The 16,159-nt window shown below is 42.4% G+C and overlaps 1 protein-coding gene across 6 annotated transcripts in view; it reads right to left on the reverse strand.

Annotated features, from left to right (window-relative positions):
- Positions 1–16,159, reverse strand: part of CCDC88A (coiled-coil domain containing 88A) — a 503,234-nt gene that overhangs the window by 254,741 nt on the left and 232,334 nt on the right. For all 6 annotated transcript variants that reach the window (XM_029593463.1, XM_029593462.1, XM_029593464.1 and 3 more), the window contains exons 10-11: positions 13,764–13,922; positions 12,501–12,647 (exon numbers count right to left, since the gene is read on the reverse strand). In XM_029593463.1, coding sequence (XP_029449323.1) covers positions 12,501–12,647; positions 13,764–13,922 — 306 coding nt within the window. The remainder of the gene's footprint in view (positions 1–12,500; positions 12,648–13,763; positions 13,923–16,159) is intronic.

Consider the following 16,159-nt stretch of genomic DNA (forward strand, 5'->3'; position numbering starts at 1 on the left):
TCTTCAAAAAAGCATATCCAACAACCACCCATCACCCACCCCCAACATACTAAGATGAGCCCTCCCCCTCCACCAGCACACACTTCCCCACTTTCCACAACGCCCCCCCCCACAGAACCGCATAATCATATATTGTGATCAACCCCAACGACTCAAGCTCCCTTATTACACTTGATATAAAGTTTTAATGTTTTCTCTACCTCTATTATGATTTACAATGATTCTCCACAGGCCAATTGCTTCGCATGTTACAAAGTTTTAATATAAAATGTTATAAAGTTCAATGTAAAATGTCACAAAGTTTCAATGTAAAATAAGAAGTCTACGTTAATAGACTCCTCTGTTACACTGTAAACCAGTGTGATATGTCCAATGAACATCAGTATAGAAAAACAAACAAACAAATAAATAAAGGTATCATAGACAACAGGAAATATATGGCTGCATTTCTTCTTGAGAGCCAGAATGTATAGCAGAGCCATTTTATTTAAGACGGGACACTTGGTGTCTAGGGAAACCATTCTAAATGTTATATGTTATATAATGTTCCTGTTATATGTAACTTTATTTTTCCTCTCTGTCTTTTAAGGTTATACACCCCCAGTTATTTGTAAACCAATGTGATATTCATTTGAATGTCAGTATATAAAAGTTCCTAAATAAATTTAAAAATAAATAAATAATAAATAAAATGTCTTATCAAGAGAAAATCTGGCCACCATGAAGTTCCAATATCTTTTCTGGGATAGGTTTGACTGCATGAGCTAACAAGAGGGAAGAAACTTCTTGCCTCTGTAATCCTCTGTGAAGGAAAGGCCCAAATATATTTTTGGTGGCTGATTTGGAAAGACGTTAAAAAAAAACCAACCCAATTCTGTAGCACTGAAAAACCATCCTTGGCACTGAACTATCAGGTGATTAGAATTCAAAGTTCTGTGAAAATATGAAAACAGCAATTCCAGTCTTCTAATCTTCAAACAAATGAACACCTAGATCAGTCAGTCACTTTAGTTCCTTTTGTCTGTTTTACTGGAAGCAGCCACCTCAAAATAATCTTTTTTTATAGGCATTCTTCAGATTTTTGGTTTACTTAAAGTTTAAGCACCTGCTGCTCTATCATACACACTGACTGCTATACACTGGGGTAAATGAAGTAGAAAGCACAGGAAGAGAGTCTGTAAAGAGCCACAACCTATTTTCATCCAAATGTGATCATTCTGGTAAAGCAAGGAAAACTGGAAAAATGGCGGTGGCTGTAAATATTAGCATCCTTAGGAGAATCAGATAAGAAATAAAGAGTGATCTTACAGGATGTGACTAAATAATAAATTAGGAAAAATCAAATCAAATCCTTTCAGAAAGATGCTTCTGGTATCTGCTTTATGTTGTTCCTCATGCTCAGTCTGGGTATTTTAAAACTCATGGGGATCTATAATTAAAAGCAAATACTTCTAACACTCTCCTCTCAAAACTGATCATTTGTTACAGTCTTTTCTACCTTTACCAAGAATGGAACAAAGATACTGTTAATCATAAACATTGATGATCAGTTCCAGTCTCTGCAAGAGTCAAACAGGTCTAGTTTTCAGGATAGTCATAGTGAATATTTATAAACAGATTTGAATATAATGAAGTGCAATAAAAGTAGTAAAATATCATGCAAACTGGGCAGTGTTCACTGCACCTTAAAATTGTGGTGTTAACATGGTGTGTAGTAAGTTAACGTGTGCAAAAAGAAGGCACGATACATTTTCAGCATTTATCACTTGAAGAGGTATGGTGAAAGAAATATGGTGTAGTAAATCTTGCATGGATCTGTCAGGCGCCTGCTGGCTTTAAACTGATGCTCTAGGGGTTCCAGGGCATCATTCCTCCTAGAGGAGCTATTTTCCCTCAGGGGACTGCATTTCGGCTAGCACCCTTACACTGTACTGGCTGCATCAGGTGTTGCATATGCAGGTGCTTATCTTTCCGAATTGCCCTAGCTGGGCCCAGCTCTTATTGATCAGGGCATTTTTCCTCTACCTTTTGCCCTCTTATGTTCCCACTAGTCCATTGTTTCCCCATGACAAACATTCACCTAGAGCACCAAATACTCCAACTGGCCCTGGATGTGTATGTATAAAAAGTGCAATATTTAGACATGAAATACTGTGATTTCTTCTGAGAATAGACAGTAACCTAAATATCAGCATCTGACACTGCTTCCATTCTCCCCTTTCCCAAGAATAGAAGGAAAATATAAAAGGCAGTTCTCTTTAGAGCAAAATCTGTCAATGCTGTGAGAACTTTAGTAGCTCTGGATCTAGATGTTGGAGGATTTGGCTGTTTGATATGTGAAAACTGTTGACTTTCTCCTTCTTGGTTCCCATTCATTTGGTCTACTTCTCATCTTCAATATCTGTGGGAATGACAGCGAGTGTGGCTGGTATTAGCTGTTAGTCATTTTTCTGTAAGGGCATAGGCTTTTTCTGTGTTACAGTTCTGCATGTTGGAGGCTGAGCGGCAAGGATGGAGAGTGGAAGATAGCAAAAGAAAGTAACTGGGCATGAGAGGAACATGAAAAAGAGAAAAAGAGCAGTATATGAGGAGTGGGAGGTAGAAAGAGAAGACAAACAGGGAGGGAGCCTCACAAACTTGCAGTTGCTGAATCTAAGACACTTCAAACAATATGACGTTGTCGCACAAGGAAAATAAAATGCTGATGAGATGGAGGAGGATCACTACAACCCAAAGTTCTGTTTCCTTCAAGGATACATGGAAGGAGTGTGCCACTAATATTTTGAGCTGGGTCTGCTGGAGGAAAGCAGACACAAAAGGAAAGTGCACAAATGTAAGCACCAGGTGAAAAACAAGGCCTCCCATATCTGATGGCATGTCATCTGAAACAGAGAAAGGCTACTTTCATCCATTTGCCTGACTACAATGGATGAATCATGAGAGACATCATGAGACTGGAGAAGTCTGATAGTCTAGCAGATAAACCTGGACACTACAACAGCCCCACCTGCAGAAAAACAGGTGAACAGCCAGTTAAACACTGACTTCCCAACTACACAGGGGTTGGAGAGACAGCACTCCAGGGTTCCATATGATGTGCCCTTTTATATACACTTACCTGATTTTTCTTTTTTTTTTTTTAAAACAGGTCCATCCATCCAAAAAGCCACAGAAGACTGCTATTTCCTCCATCTCAACTGGGTTCCAGGAGGTCACTATAGACTGTGTACCTCTGTAAGTCGCCTAGAGTTCATCACCAGGTGACTAATTAATAAACAAACATATATAAGTAAGAAGTATTCAGCTAAAGATAGGCTGCAGGAGCTACCAATAGAGGGGAAGAAGCACTAGTGCTGAGCCTGCTAGAAGAGGTGGAGAAGATGTACCAGACAGCCTTGGATGTCCAGGAGCCTCTGCAGATGGGAATGAGACAACAAACTAGACCTCCCTGTTCTGGAGCTGATGGAAGTTGACCAGTCATCTCAGGTGCCACTGGAGAAACCTTCAGCTAAGAAGCCAGAAGGCTATTAGGTGCAGAGCTCCAGTCAGCTCCCTAGCATTATGCTGGTCTTGCTAATGCAGAAGACTCAGTCCCCTCCAAGTACATTACATCTTATCTCCGTGCCAGGAAAAGGGTGATCACTGAAATTTACCACCACCTCCGGATGACCATCCAACAAAAACATGAAGCCCTTAACCACAATGTCTGACTGCTCAGAAGAGAGACAAAACAGCTTTTCAGCAGAATGGTGGAAATGAAATTGGTCTTCAGCTAAGCAGGAAACAGCATGGTCTTGGTGGAAGCACAGTGAACACACAGCATGGAGGCACAGAAACTATGATCTTCCACTTCATCAACAGTTTTCTCAAATCCCAAAAGTTAGCCCAAGGACCTTGAAATAGGACTGAATGAGGAGGGACAAGCAGCAGGTGCTTCACTTTGGTGGGAAAGAGAACAAGAGGCCCTAGACCTTCTAAAGCATCAAATAGACAGCAGAGAATGTAACGACTCCCATGGTCTTGTTTTTAATTCATGCTTGTATAAACTCTGTTATTACTTTGCAGAGGACAATTACTACCTCATTCACCTATATGTCTTTAAATTATGTGTAAAGAAAATTACAGTATGTACCTTGTTCTGATAAGTTTAGAGGATTTCTAGTAGTTGAAGTGGTTTTGAGGTGTAAGATTTGTATGTAAAAATGTGCTCTTTGCCTGTATTGTTTGTGCTAGAATGCAAGAGCATATGGCTGTGCGCCTTTTCCCTTCCAGTAAAAGATATTGCATTTACTGTGAAAAATGCTGATGCTGAAACTATTTTCTATAGCCTTTGCACAGAAAAGGTTTTGTCTCGAATAAAAAAAAAAATAAAAAACAAAACAAAACATTTTTGGTAAAATCTTTGTCTCTCTCCTTTATTTTGGTCAGGTTGCATTTTGTACTAAGTACCCAAGCTTTCTCTTCCCAAAGGCAATCAGGCTTTCCCCCTCCTTATTGTGCAACTAAATAACCACATCACAATCAACTCTTTTCCCGAAGGTAAGAGGCCCGAGAGAAATAGTAGTCATGCACCCGCTGGATTCCACAGAAAGAGAAAAGGATCCCAAAATCCAAAGGCCATCTGACTTACTCTAAATCAGAAAGAACCCCCAACACATCTCCATAATGTACTATTTATTTATTTACGTTCTTTTAATATACCGATGCTCAAGACCAAGTCTTATCGCACCGGTTTACAATGGAACAGGGGGAAACCATTAAACAACTGTATAGAAGATAAAGTTACATTAAACAGAGAGCAAAAAACATGGGCTTTGGAAGACAGGAAAGATATCAAAAAATTATAACTGGAGAGTACTGAAAGTAGTTATCAAGAAGAACAATTAAGTAGTGAGACTAATAAAGGTTAACAAAAGGTTAAAGAATTCGGCTGGTGATTTATCATAGGCAATTATTAGGGAAATTTTCCTGTGAAAGGGAGGAACAGGGGAGGTAAGCGGAGGGGGGGGGAGGGGGGAGGAGTCAGGGCAGGGAACGGGGCGGGGGGGGGGGAGGAGATAGGGAATGGGTAGGAAGGTGAAAGAGACAATATTGGTTGATAGAGGCTCTGTCAACCGTAAGCTTGGACGAACAACCAGGTTTTCAGTTTCTTTCTGAGAGATAGATGGCATTGTTCCTGACCTATATCTGGGGGGAGAGAATTCCAGTGTAGCGGACCCGCTGTCAAAAGTGCTCGTTTATGGATGGAGTTGTGGACCAAGAATTTGCTTGGGGGAGCCTTTGTATGCAGATCTGATCGGCCTTGTGGAAGCATGAAGTTCGAGGGGGATGGAAAGTTGGAGAGGGGATTGCTGGTAGACAGATTTGTGAATGATAGTGAGAGTCTTGAAGAGTATTCTATAGTGGATTGGTAGCCAGTGTAGGATTTTAAGAATTGGTGTGATGTGGTCATTACGACACGAGTTGGTAAGAATCCTGGCTGCTGCGTTTTGCAGCATCTGTAGAGGTTTAGTAGAAGAGGCGGGTAGACAGAGTAGTAATGCGTTGCAGTAGTCAATCTTTGAAAACAATATGGCTTGAAGAACTGAACGGAAATCATGGAAGTGAAGGAGTGGTCTTAGCTGTTTTAGGACCCGTAGCTTAAAGAAGCATTCTTTTGTTGTGGTATTGATGAACTTTTTGACAGGAAAGGCACTGTTGTGTAGTCCCTGTACCTAGTTGTGCTGTGGTACCTGAGTTTTTGTGTGTCCCAGATCTTCTTTCCCCCACTGGGTTCCTATGACCATGCTTGGAGAAAGATATCTGCATAGGAGACTCTCCCTCTATCTTTATTCTCCAGCAGCATGCTTCATGAAAAGCTGCACACCCAGCATATTGGACTGCCTCTCTGCTGGGCCAAAACCTGAGTATCCCTGTGAAACTTCCAAAGAGAATCTTGCCCTTTAGGTAACAAGCTGAAAACTATGATAAAATAGTCAAAATAATATAGGGAGTTTAATTGCAGTTTTGTACATACTGCGGAACTGTCTAATCAGCTAATTTTTCATCATTTATTTATTTAACACTTTTTTTTTATGTTACATATGTGCGCACACATATGTAAACATACAGATGTTATAAATTTTACTGCAGCTAAGACCATATTTATTGCATTTACCTGTAATTTGATACACTAGTTAACACATAGAGTGAGCAATTATGTGATAAAGCAAATGTTGCTTACCTGATGTAACAGGTGTTCTCACAGGACAGCAGGATGTTAGTCCTCACAAATGGGTGACATCGAGGATGGAGCCCTGTACGGAAAACTTTTCTGTCAAAGTTTCAACAAGCTTTGACTGACACTGGCACACTGGGTGCACTGAGCATGCCCAGCCTGCAATTATCCCTGTGAGCCACAGGTGTCTCCCTCAGTCTCGTCTTATAGCTAAAAAGCGCAAGCGAAACTAAAATAAAAGTATACAGACCCAACTCCGCGGGGTGGCGGGCGGGTTTCGTGAGGACTAACATCCTGCTGTCCTGTGAGAACACCTGTTACATCAGGTAAGCAACATTTGCTTTCTCACAGGACAAGCAGGATGGTAGTCCTCACAAATGGGTGAGTACCGAGCTGAGGATGCCCGGGAATGCACCAGATACACCGCAGATGCGCAAAGGCGTAACGACTGAGGTGGAAATGGGAACGGAGGGCATCCGCAACACCATAATGGGTTCGTGGAAGGATGTTGGGTAGTGAATTGAAAAAAGTAAGAGTAGGCGGACTGGCCAAACATGGAGCATGCCGGCTAGTCAAATGTAAGCAATAATAGGCTGCGAAGGTATGGAGAGGACTCCAGGCTGCAACCTGATAAAAAAGTACAAGCAGCAGTAACCAAAGGGAAGCTGTTAAGGCTAAGACGGACACAACAGTATGTGGATACCCACAATGTTGTAGTGAAATGTCTGCTTGTTGGTAGGAAAGGAAATATAGACCACTTAATCAGAAGGATTAGGTCTGTGTGGCCACTGGAAGTAGCAGCTTGACCCTTGCATGAAGGAAAGAGTCAAGTGGAATTCACATGGAATGCAGTGCAATGTAGATAGAATGTAAGCGCAGCATTACTGTCCAGGAATGTGGAAAACCCACTCTCTCCCTAGGGCGAGAGAGAGAGGTTAGGAAAAATTAATAGAGTATTTCCTGAGGAAAGGAGATACAACATCTACCTGAAAAGGATAGAAAGTTGAATGCGTAGAACTACTCAGTGGCAGAGGAACGGAGTCAGGTGAGTATGGAAAGAGTGCATAACCCACGGACCCTGCTGGCAGGAATGACATTAAGAGGGAAAGAAGTTCCCTTGCCAAACTGTGGAAGAGAGGAATGGAAAGGCTCAAACGTAGAATGTATGAGACTTATAAGGAGAATATATATGTTCATTCCGTGATTAGAGAAATAGAGGCGGCTTGATCAGTGGATAATCCATGGTAAGCCGACTCAGAGAGGATTACCGAAAACGGGAACCCAACTCCCAAAACGATACACCTCCTAAGAGAAAGGTGTATCTATGTGGAGGATGTCTGGAGAACAGAATCCGAGGGAGTAAGAAAAAATGGTGGAAAAGTAAAAGGGGTAATACCTCTTTTTTTTTTAAGCGTCAGGAGGTAAAGCCTGCCATATTAAACGGCAAGATTTATGTTTAGAAGGTTATGTGACGCTACCAGAACCTAAGAACATCAGTAAGTCTATGATTTGGGACTGACTGGTGAGGGAATAAAAGGTTACTGATATGATGGATTGAGAAGTATGGGAAGCATACTGATCTCAGTCAGGGAGTGGGGAAAAGAATACTGAACCCCATCCCAGTTCAACATTAGAAGAATGCTGGCTACGAGAGGCAGCAGAAGAGATATATTGAAGAGGCCTTTGATGGAAGAAAAGGCATCTAAGGGAACGCATAGGAAACATGTGCAGGGAGCAGAACCTGTGCATCGTATGGAATGATGCAGACGCCGAGGAAAGTTTAGTTAAACTCAGCGTTAAAAGATTTTCCCTGTACACATGTAATTGAGACCATTCGAGAGGATAGAACCTACGTGGAGAAGGTCTGATAGAGCGTTCATTAAATCTCTTAGATATGTGGCCCAAGGTCGCATGAAGTGAACAAGGGCCAAGGGTAGAGCTGCGCAGCTGTCTAGCAGAGCAGCTAAGAGGTAATGCGTGCTTATGAGTTGGAAAGCACATTGTCCCTATGCTGTCTGTCTGTATGCACAAAGAATTGTTGCAAAAGCAGTATTGGAAGGCATAAGGGCATAACTCATGGGTGCAACGTCCAGGAAGTTTATGAGAAACTATGCTGGAGTGCAATAGATGCATAATGGGTTGAAAGCTTTCAGGAGAAACTTTATAACCCTAAGGAATTGCGAGCATGAGTCGAAGGAGACTAGGTCCTAGTTCGAACTGGGATAAGAATCAGGGACGAAAGCAATGAAACCACTTAGGTCCATTGAGTATAGAATGTCACTGAATATAACCCATAGCAGTTTTGAATTATGAGAAAAATGCATAGTGGGAAGAAACCCCATAGCCCAACCATGAAAAGTTGAAAGGCTGAGGTTATGGAAAATATGCGCAGGGACATATAACAATGTATCAGAATGTCTGTGCGCATGCTGGACAAGAGGGTCTTAAGACTGTGGTGTCCAGAAGTGTTACAGAAGGGATTTATGGCAGTGACAGTAATCCCAGTTAGTAAATGTATAGTGAGTCCTGAAAAAAGTGAGAGCTCCTTGCATGTACTGAAAGTGGTTAGCAGTAGTCTATGCAAGGAAAGTGAATGATGTTACACTCCGCAGAGAAAACAGCATTCACCAACAGTGATGCAAGAGACAGTTCACTTACCGAAGCTGGTGCCAGCGGCAGAGCTTGGGGTTGTAATGTTGACTCACCATAAAGCACATAGAAACATTAAAATAATGTACTTACTGCAGTATGGAGTGATGGTAACCAAAGATACCATTGTACCTGTGACGTCTAAAGAAAGTTGGATTTTCTTAGGTCCAGGATGTGCGGAGAGTAACTATTTTCTGTTAAAAAAAAGAATAGTGCAATTAAAACTCCCCAACCCCCCTCCCTTCTCCCCTCTGCACTTCGTAGCGCCTGGGGGAGTGTACCGGGACTTTGGTACAAGGTGGGGTGGCCGCTCTGATATCTGACCAAATGGGAGACCAGGAGGTGTCCCAATGGAGGATATCATGTAGGCTCCTGCAGGTGTGTGAGCGGTAAGTGGTACCCGCATTTCTGTATGCTGTACAAGGAGACACTGAGACCTGTGGCCAGGCCTCAAGGTGGACTTGTACATGGGGCAATGGTTGCTGAATCTCATGTTTAGCAGATCAGCCAATGCAGCTGGACCTTGGTTGGGAGGGAACCAAGAGTCAGAGCATTGGTCGGCACAGGGACTTGTTACTGAGAAGAGAAGAAGCCCTGCTGCAATCCCAAGAAGATAGAGGGGTTCTCCTGATATTGTGGCTAACATAGCTAACATAGCGATATGTGACACTAATACAGTTCTAAAAGGCACATGACCCAGAACTTTTCGAACCACGGTCCGAATGGGAGAACACAACTCTATGGGAATGCTGCCGAAGCGGGTACTTACCATCCGACGTGGATCGCCGCAAGACGAGCCGGTGAAGATTGTTGACTCCGACGGTCTCCGGAGTCCTCGAGGGTAAGGCCGGGGACGTAAACGTCCATCTCGCTCTGAAACCCGGTATGGTGGCACAGGTACAGAGGAGACAGGCCAGGCGTGAGTGGCGTTTAGACTGCTAAGTGTAACAGATGGCCATAGTCCCACACCACTTGACGGTGGGGCACGCCAGGAACAGAGGAGCCCTAACGGAACTCATGTTCCCTTCCCTCGTCACAGCGGCTCGATGTGTCGTGACGCCAATGCAGAAGCCGTCGGACCTGGATCCGGAAGTTCTGGATCACCCAGGACTGCCAAAACTGTAGGAACAGTGCTGATGGCAGTGGTGATGTCGCTCTGCCCGAGCGTTGTCCAGCCTGGAGAAGGATGGCACCGATGTGCTGGATGGCGTCAGCGGCGGACGATCACGATGTCGGCGATGATGGGTGCCACGGTGCTCGGCCCGGTCTTTCCCCAGCGCCGAGATGGAAGCCCTCGTCGTCCTGGAAGGCGATCGATGACGAACTGTCAGCACGCCTGCTCTGCTCCTGACACAATGGAGTGTCTTAAGCTAATACGGGGCTTAAAAAAGAACCCAAAGCGTGGAGCAATGTGAGGAGGCGAGGGTATTATGTGGCGGTGCTATGTCGGTATTGACGATATTGAAGGCAACCTAAGGGGCTTCGAGGATATCATCAAAATGGGTATGAAAAATCGTCGATGACTGGCCAGGAGAATGATGACAGTGACGGGCACTGACAGCACTGGCATAGGTATCTTTGAAACGATGTGGAATCGAATAATCGAAAAACATTGCCGTTATTGAAAAAGATACCGGCATCGACTGAGTCGAAGTCGAATCAATAGGGCGTCAAGGACACCGAAGGAAAACGGAGGTGTCGAGGGCATCGATGCATGGAGGCGGGCATTTATGCCGTTTGTGGCATGGCCACGGGCATCAACTATAGGGCCACAGACGTTGACGGTATCGATTTGGACAGACTCAGATTTCCAAGTGTACATGGCATCGGTGCCCCAGACACGTGTGTCGGTGGCATCGATATGGACACGTATGGAATCGATGGCATGGATCTCCCAGTCGATGAATTCCATCCCGGCATCAACGCCAGTCCTGGAATCGGCATGGGCATCGATGCCAGCCATAAGGCTGGCATTGGCATCAACGCCCATCCACGGAATCGAGCCGGCATGGATACCCACCGATGGGACCCACCTGGGCATCGAATTTCACCGATGGGAGCAGCCTGGCATCGACTGCCCTCGATGGATGCATTCTAACATAGATGCCCATGGATGAAACACCTGGGCATCGGTGTCCATCGATGCAAAAGGACCTGGCACCGATGCCACCGACGGACAAGCCATCCGGCACCGATGCCATCGACGGACAAATCATCCGGCACCGATGTCCATCGATGGACAAGCCATCCGGCACCGATGTCCATCGATGGGGACCATCCGGCACTGATGTCCACTGATGGGGACCATCCGGCATCGATGCCCACCGACGAAATCGATGTGGCACCGATGCCCACCGACGGAAAAGGGCCGGACATCGGTGGGGAGGATGGGGCATCGATGGCATCCCCAAAAAGGGGGGTGGCATCGATGAAGTGACCCTGGGATCGTTAAAAAGTGTCTCGGGCAACGGTGGCGGCGACCCGAGTATGCATGGCAGTGACTAACAGCGTGTGCGTCAATGGCATGCATCCGGGTAGGGACGGCACCGAGGAAGCCCAAGGGAAAAAAACAGTGCGTAGGAGGAAAAAAGCCTGGTAGCACTGAAAAGCAAAAAACATGGATAAAGGCATCAGGGCACCGTGGGGGGAGGGGCGCTGATGACATATAAAAGCCCAGGGCGGTTTAGGAGGGTACCGGTGTAGTGATAGGTATCGACTGCGTGAGGGTACCAGGGAACGAAGGACTTGAAGCTACAGAGGTCCTAAAGTTAAGGAAAAAATCCCTACCCCACTAGCATAAGCAAGCAGAGTGTCACAGAGACACTCGCAAGCTGTTTAAAGTTAACTGAAAAATGGGGGAAGGGAAGGCTTCAGTCAGTTAACAGCCTTAAGATAGTGACAGGAACCGACCGAAAAAATAAGAATTAGTACTCACCGAGCATCGTAAAAACGCGGAGGGAGACCTGTGCAGGGAAAAGTGTTTTTTGAAGTGAAAAGTTAAGTGTTTCCATGAGGTAATTAGTTAAAAAAAAAATCCTCACAGAGCTCCAACCGCTATGCTTACTGCAGAGCGGAAAAAAGAAGACTGAGGGAGACACCTGTGGCTCACAGGGATAATTGCAGGCTGGGCATGCTCAGTGCACCCAGTGTGCCAGTGTCAGTCAAAGCTTGTTGAAACTTTGACAGAAAAGTTTTCCGTACAGGGCTCCATCCTCGATGTCACCCATTTGTGAGGACTACCATCCTGCTTGTCCTGTGAGAAAGAGGTTTACTAAGTGATAAACACATTGTCAATACATTTTGCTATATATGTTCCAATGTGTTTTAACTTTAAATGAAAAGCAGATTCATTTTCATTTTTGGTAATTCTGATTAACAGAATTGTTCATGACAGGAGTTGGCTATTCCTGGCTTAAAAGAAATATTGGAACTTTATAAATTTTGTCATACCTAGAATAGTGCAAAACAAGATGAAATCTAGATTTGGAATGATACCTAGATTTGAATTGACACCTAGATTTCTTTTAACATATATAGAAATCTTCATTTTTGCAGTGTTAAAATGAAAACAAAAATCAAGCAACACATTTTAAATTATTTAAAAATAAAGCATAAATCACATTCATATATTTACCATTTCCATATCATGAAATTTAGCCTTTAGTTGTAGATTTTCTTTTTCCAATTCATGTAATTTGTCAGAACGGGCTCGAACGCCCTCTAGCTGATCTTCCAGCATTGTCTTCGTTTCCAGGAGCACTTGATTGTCTTCTTTTAACTCCTATATGAATTATGTGGACATCAATAAAGCAATAAAATATACTTACAGAAAACATTACAATGAGGATGGCCCTGTGGCTTCGTGGCATTTTTGTATGCTGAAGAGCAAGAGACCCAAGTAGTACCTTTGATCTTAGGAATTCTGACACAATGCAATCTTTCATAGCCTGGGAATCACCAGCAGACTATAAAACCAACTTGATCGTTTGCATCAGAGGGGGCTCTCTATTTCAATTTCTTTACCAGCAAGGCTAGAAAGTAAGAATCTCCAAAATGTGAAGTTTCCACCACTCTTCCAAAATGTGAAATTGTAAAGACACAATAATATTGCACAACTAAAGGAATGCAGAGGTCCATATTCGGCACGAGAAAGAACAGGAATTTACCTGGCTAACTTTAGGTGAAAAATTCAGCAGGATTTACCTGGGAAAGTCTGCCATACTTGTCGACAGTTAACCAGATAATTTTAGGCCAGCATTTTCTCCAACCAGACTTAATCAATGTAAATTTAAATGGGTAGTGCTCAGTATTGGTGCTACCTTGCTAAACTGAAAAAGCCCTAACCCAGATCACCTCCGCTCTCCCTCTTTTTACATGGATACATTTAGCAGGTAATAGAAAGGAAAATATTCATTTACAGGTTTTCATTCAGGTAACTGAAAAGTTACCCTGACAATCCCTTTGAATACAGACCTCAGTATTTCAAATGAGAGAGAAAATTCTTTCCAAATTATCAGCTTCACCCTGTCATGTTGGGAATGAGAAAATGTCTCTTCCAACTAAAGCTGCCAGTTGAAAGGGAAGATATTTAATTTAACCAGTTTATGGCTTTCTATGCATCTTTTCAATTGACACTATATGCAAAATACAGGCCCAGGTGTTAAACATTTTTACAAACCCATATCTCTCTAGTTGACTCTTATGATGCTTTCTAATATTCTGTCTTTATTATGTTATACCCTATCTTGTGTGAATTTCTAATTCAAAAGGTGAGTAAAAAGATCTCCCCCAAAATAAATAAATAAAAACAAAAGTTGGGCTCATCTGAATAATTAAAAGCTAAAACCCTCAAAAAAAAATCCAAGTGAAAATTAAGACTTCTTTTTAAATATCTTACCTCAACTCTGGCTTTGTAAAATTCAATATCATGCATTCGCTCTTTGTATCGGTTGACTTCACTATCAAGTTTATCAACTCTGACCGCCTTTTCTCGTAGTGCATCTAACTCATCACGGTATACCCTGGCAGAGCGAGCATCAGCAAGCAGATTCAGATTCTGGTAAATAAATATGGCAATGAAAAATAATGTGATATTTAGCATTATGTAAGATTAGCTAAAATAAAGCTATTTACCAGTGATGTCCATTCTTTAATGACAGCAGCTTAATGAAGCACTCATATTAGTTATGTGATCTGCATCATGCAACTGTAGAAGGAACATCTGGAGACTTTCACAGGAAACAAAACTCCTGAGCATACATAAGTGGCTCAAATCATATCAGATCACCTATTGCTCAGTTTAACAACTAGCAAAGAAAGAAAGTGATAAAGAATTACTCCTAAAAGGGGCTGTGAGACTTCATTGAGCTGCTTTCGTGAGAGAACATACATTAAAGGTAAATATCTTCACTTTCTCTGAAGACAAGCAATCTCAATGGACTCACATATGGGACTAGCTATTTAATGATTGTTTTAAGTAAGAATTAGAAGCAATGCCAAGTAACAATGGGAAATATTTTTGCCAGAGAAAGCCATGCTTCTTCCTTTTAGCATTTATAATTTTTTGGCTTTCAATAACACAAATAAGAACTGAATCAGCACATGTTTAAGCCAGAAAAGGTTGGGCATTGTGGCTGAAAACTGATAAGGAATTTCCTTAGGAAATTTAACTAGCAATAGGAACACAGGGTTTAGGGGAGATGTGATTGTCTAGAAAGGGAAGGGAGCTAGAAAAGCTGCACATTTTTGAAAAGTAGCCCAGGTACTGATTTTAGGACTGAGGCTAAAAATCACAAAACATAGTAAGAATCATGCACTGCCAATGATCGTGTCACAATCCCCATCCTCTGCTTAGACAAATTTCAAAGTTTGTCTAATTGTGTGTAGGCTTTTTGACTGTCCAATTTAATTAAAAGTACATTTCTGGAACTCATAGTCCAACATTCTTAGTCATTTAGGGGAACCTCTTCCTTGGATTTATAAAGAGTATCCTTGGTACCTAAGAAAAACACACCTAACTGCACATCTTTTCATTGGTAGCCCAAGGTGAGTTCCTTTCAAGTACAGTAGGTATTTTCCCTGTACCCAGATAGTTTACAATCTATATCTGGAAACAGAATTGTAAGAAGCAGTGCCAATCATTAAGGCTTTCAATGGAAATGAAGCTTCAAACATGACACAGAAAACAACCCCAGAAAACAGAAAAAAAGCCCATGAAAAGTGGGAATTGGGCTTTATCCTGCAAAAGACCTTACAGCAATAAGCCAAACCCTAACAGACACAAAGTGGTTTTAAGGCAGTAGCGCTTGGAGAATGAAAGGACTGAACTCTATGAAACAGCCTTAAAATTGTCTTCAAAAGGAGGTTGACGTAAGATTGGCAATGAAAGTCATCTTCACCAAAACAGTATGGACTCTGCCATGCCCTTGTAAGTTAGAACATAAGAACAGCCATACTCAGACCAAATGTCCATCAAACCCAGTGTCCTGTCTTTGACAGTGGCCAATGCAGGTCAGAAGAACCCAGCAGGATCTCAAAGAATAGATCCAATTCTTCTTGTTTATAGCCAGGATATGCAATAGATTTCCCAAGTCTACATGGCTAATAATGGATTATGCACTTTTCCTCCAGAAACCTGTCTAAACCCTTTTTAAAACCAGCTATGCTAACTGCAACAAATTCCACAGTTTAATTGTGCACAGAGTGAAAAAAGACTTTGTCCGATTTGTTTTAAATGTGCTACCTACTAACTTCATAGAGTGTCCTAGTACTATTTGAAAGGGTAAATAACTATTCTCTGTTTACCCAATCCAAACCACTCATGGTTTTATAGACTTTCATCATATTTCATCTCAGCTGTTTTTTCTCCAAGCTGAAGAGTCCTAACCAGCCTTTCCTCAAGAGGGGTGTTGTTCCATCCTATTTATTTTGGTCACCATTCTCTGTACCTTTGATAATTCTACTATATCTTTTTTTGAGATGGGACAACCAGAACTATACAACTTCATACTTGCAAGGGAGTAACAATGAAAGATGAAATCTGATAATCAAGTAGGGGGTACTTTTCAAACAATCCATGTAGTTTAAAAAATGAATATGTACTTTATGCAAAATTTCAAAGCAAAACTGCCCATGGTGTTTCTATTTGAAAATCAGCAAGTAAGAAAGTCTATGCATTAAAAGCATTCAAGTGTTTTGCACCTGATATTTGTGTGGGAGCACACAAAATTGTGCATGTACATTTCAAAATCAAATGAATGCATACTGTTTTTCTCTCCCAATCTAAACATGCCC

This window comes from Rhinatrema bivittatum, chromosome 3 (assembly GCF_901001135.1).
Source record: "Rhinatrema bivittatum chromosome 3, aRhiBiv1.1, whole genome shotgun sequence".
NCBI lineage: Eukaryota > Metazoa > Chordata > Amphibia > Gymnophiona > Rhinatrematidae > Rhinatrema > Rhinatrema bivittatum.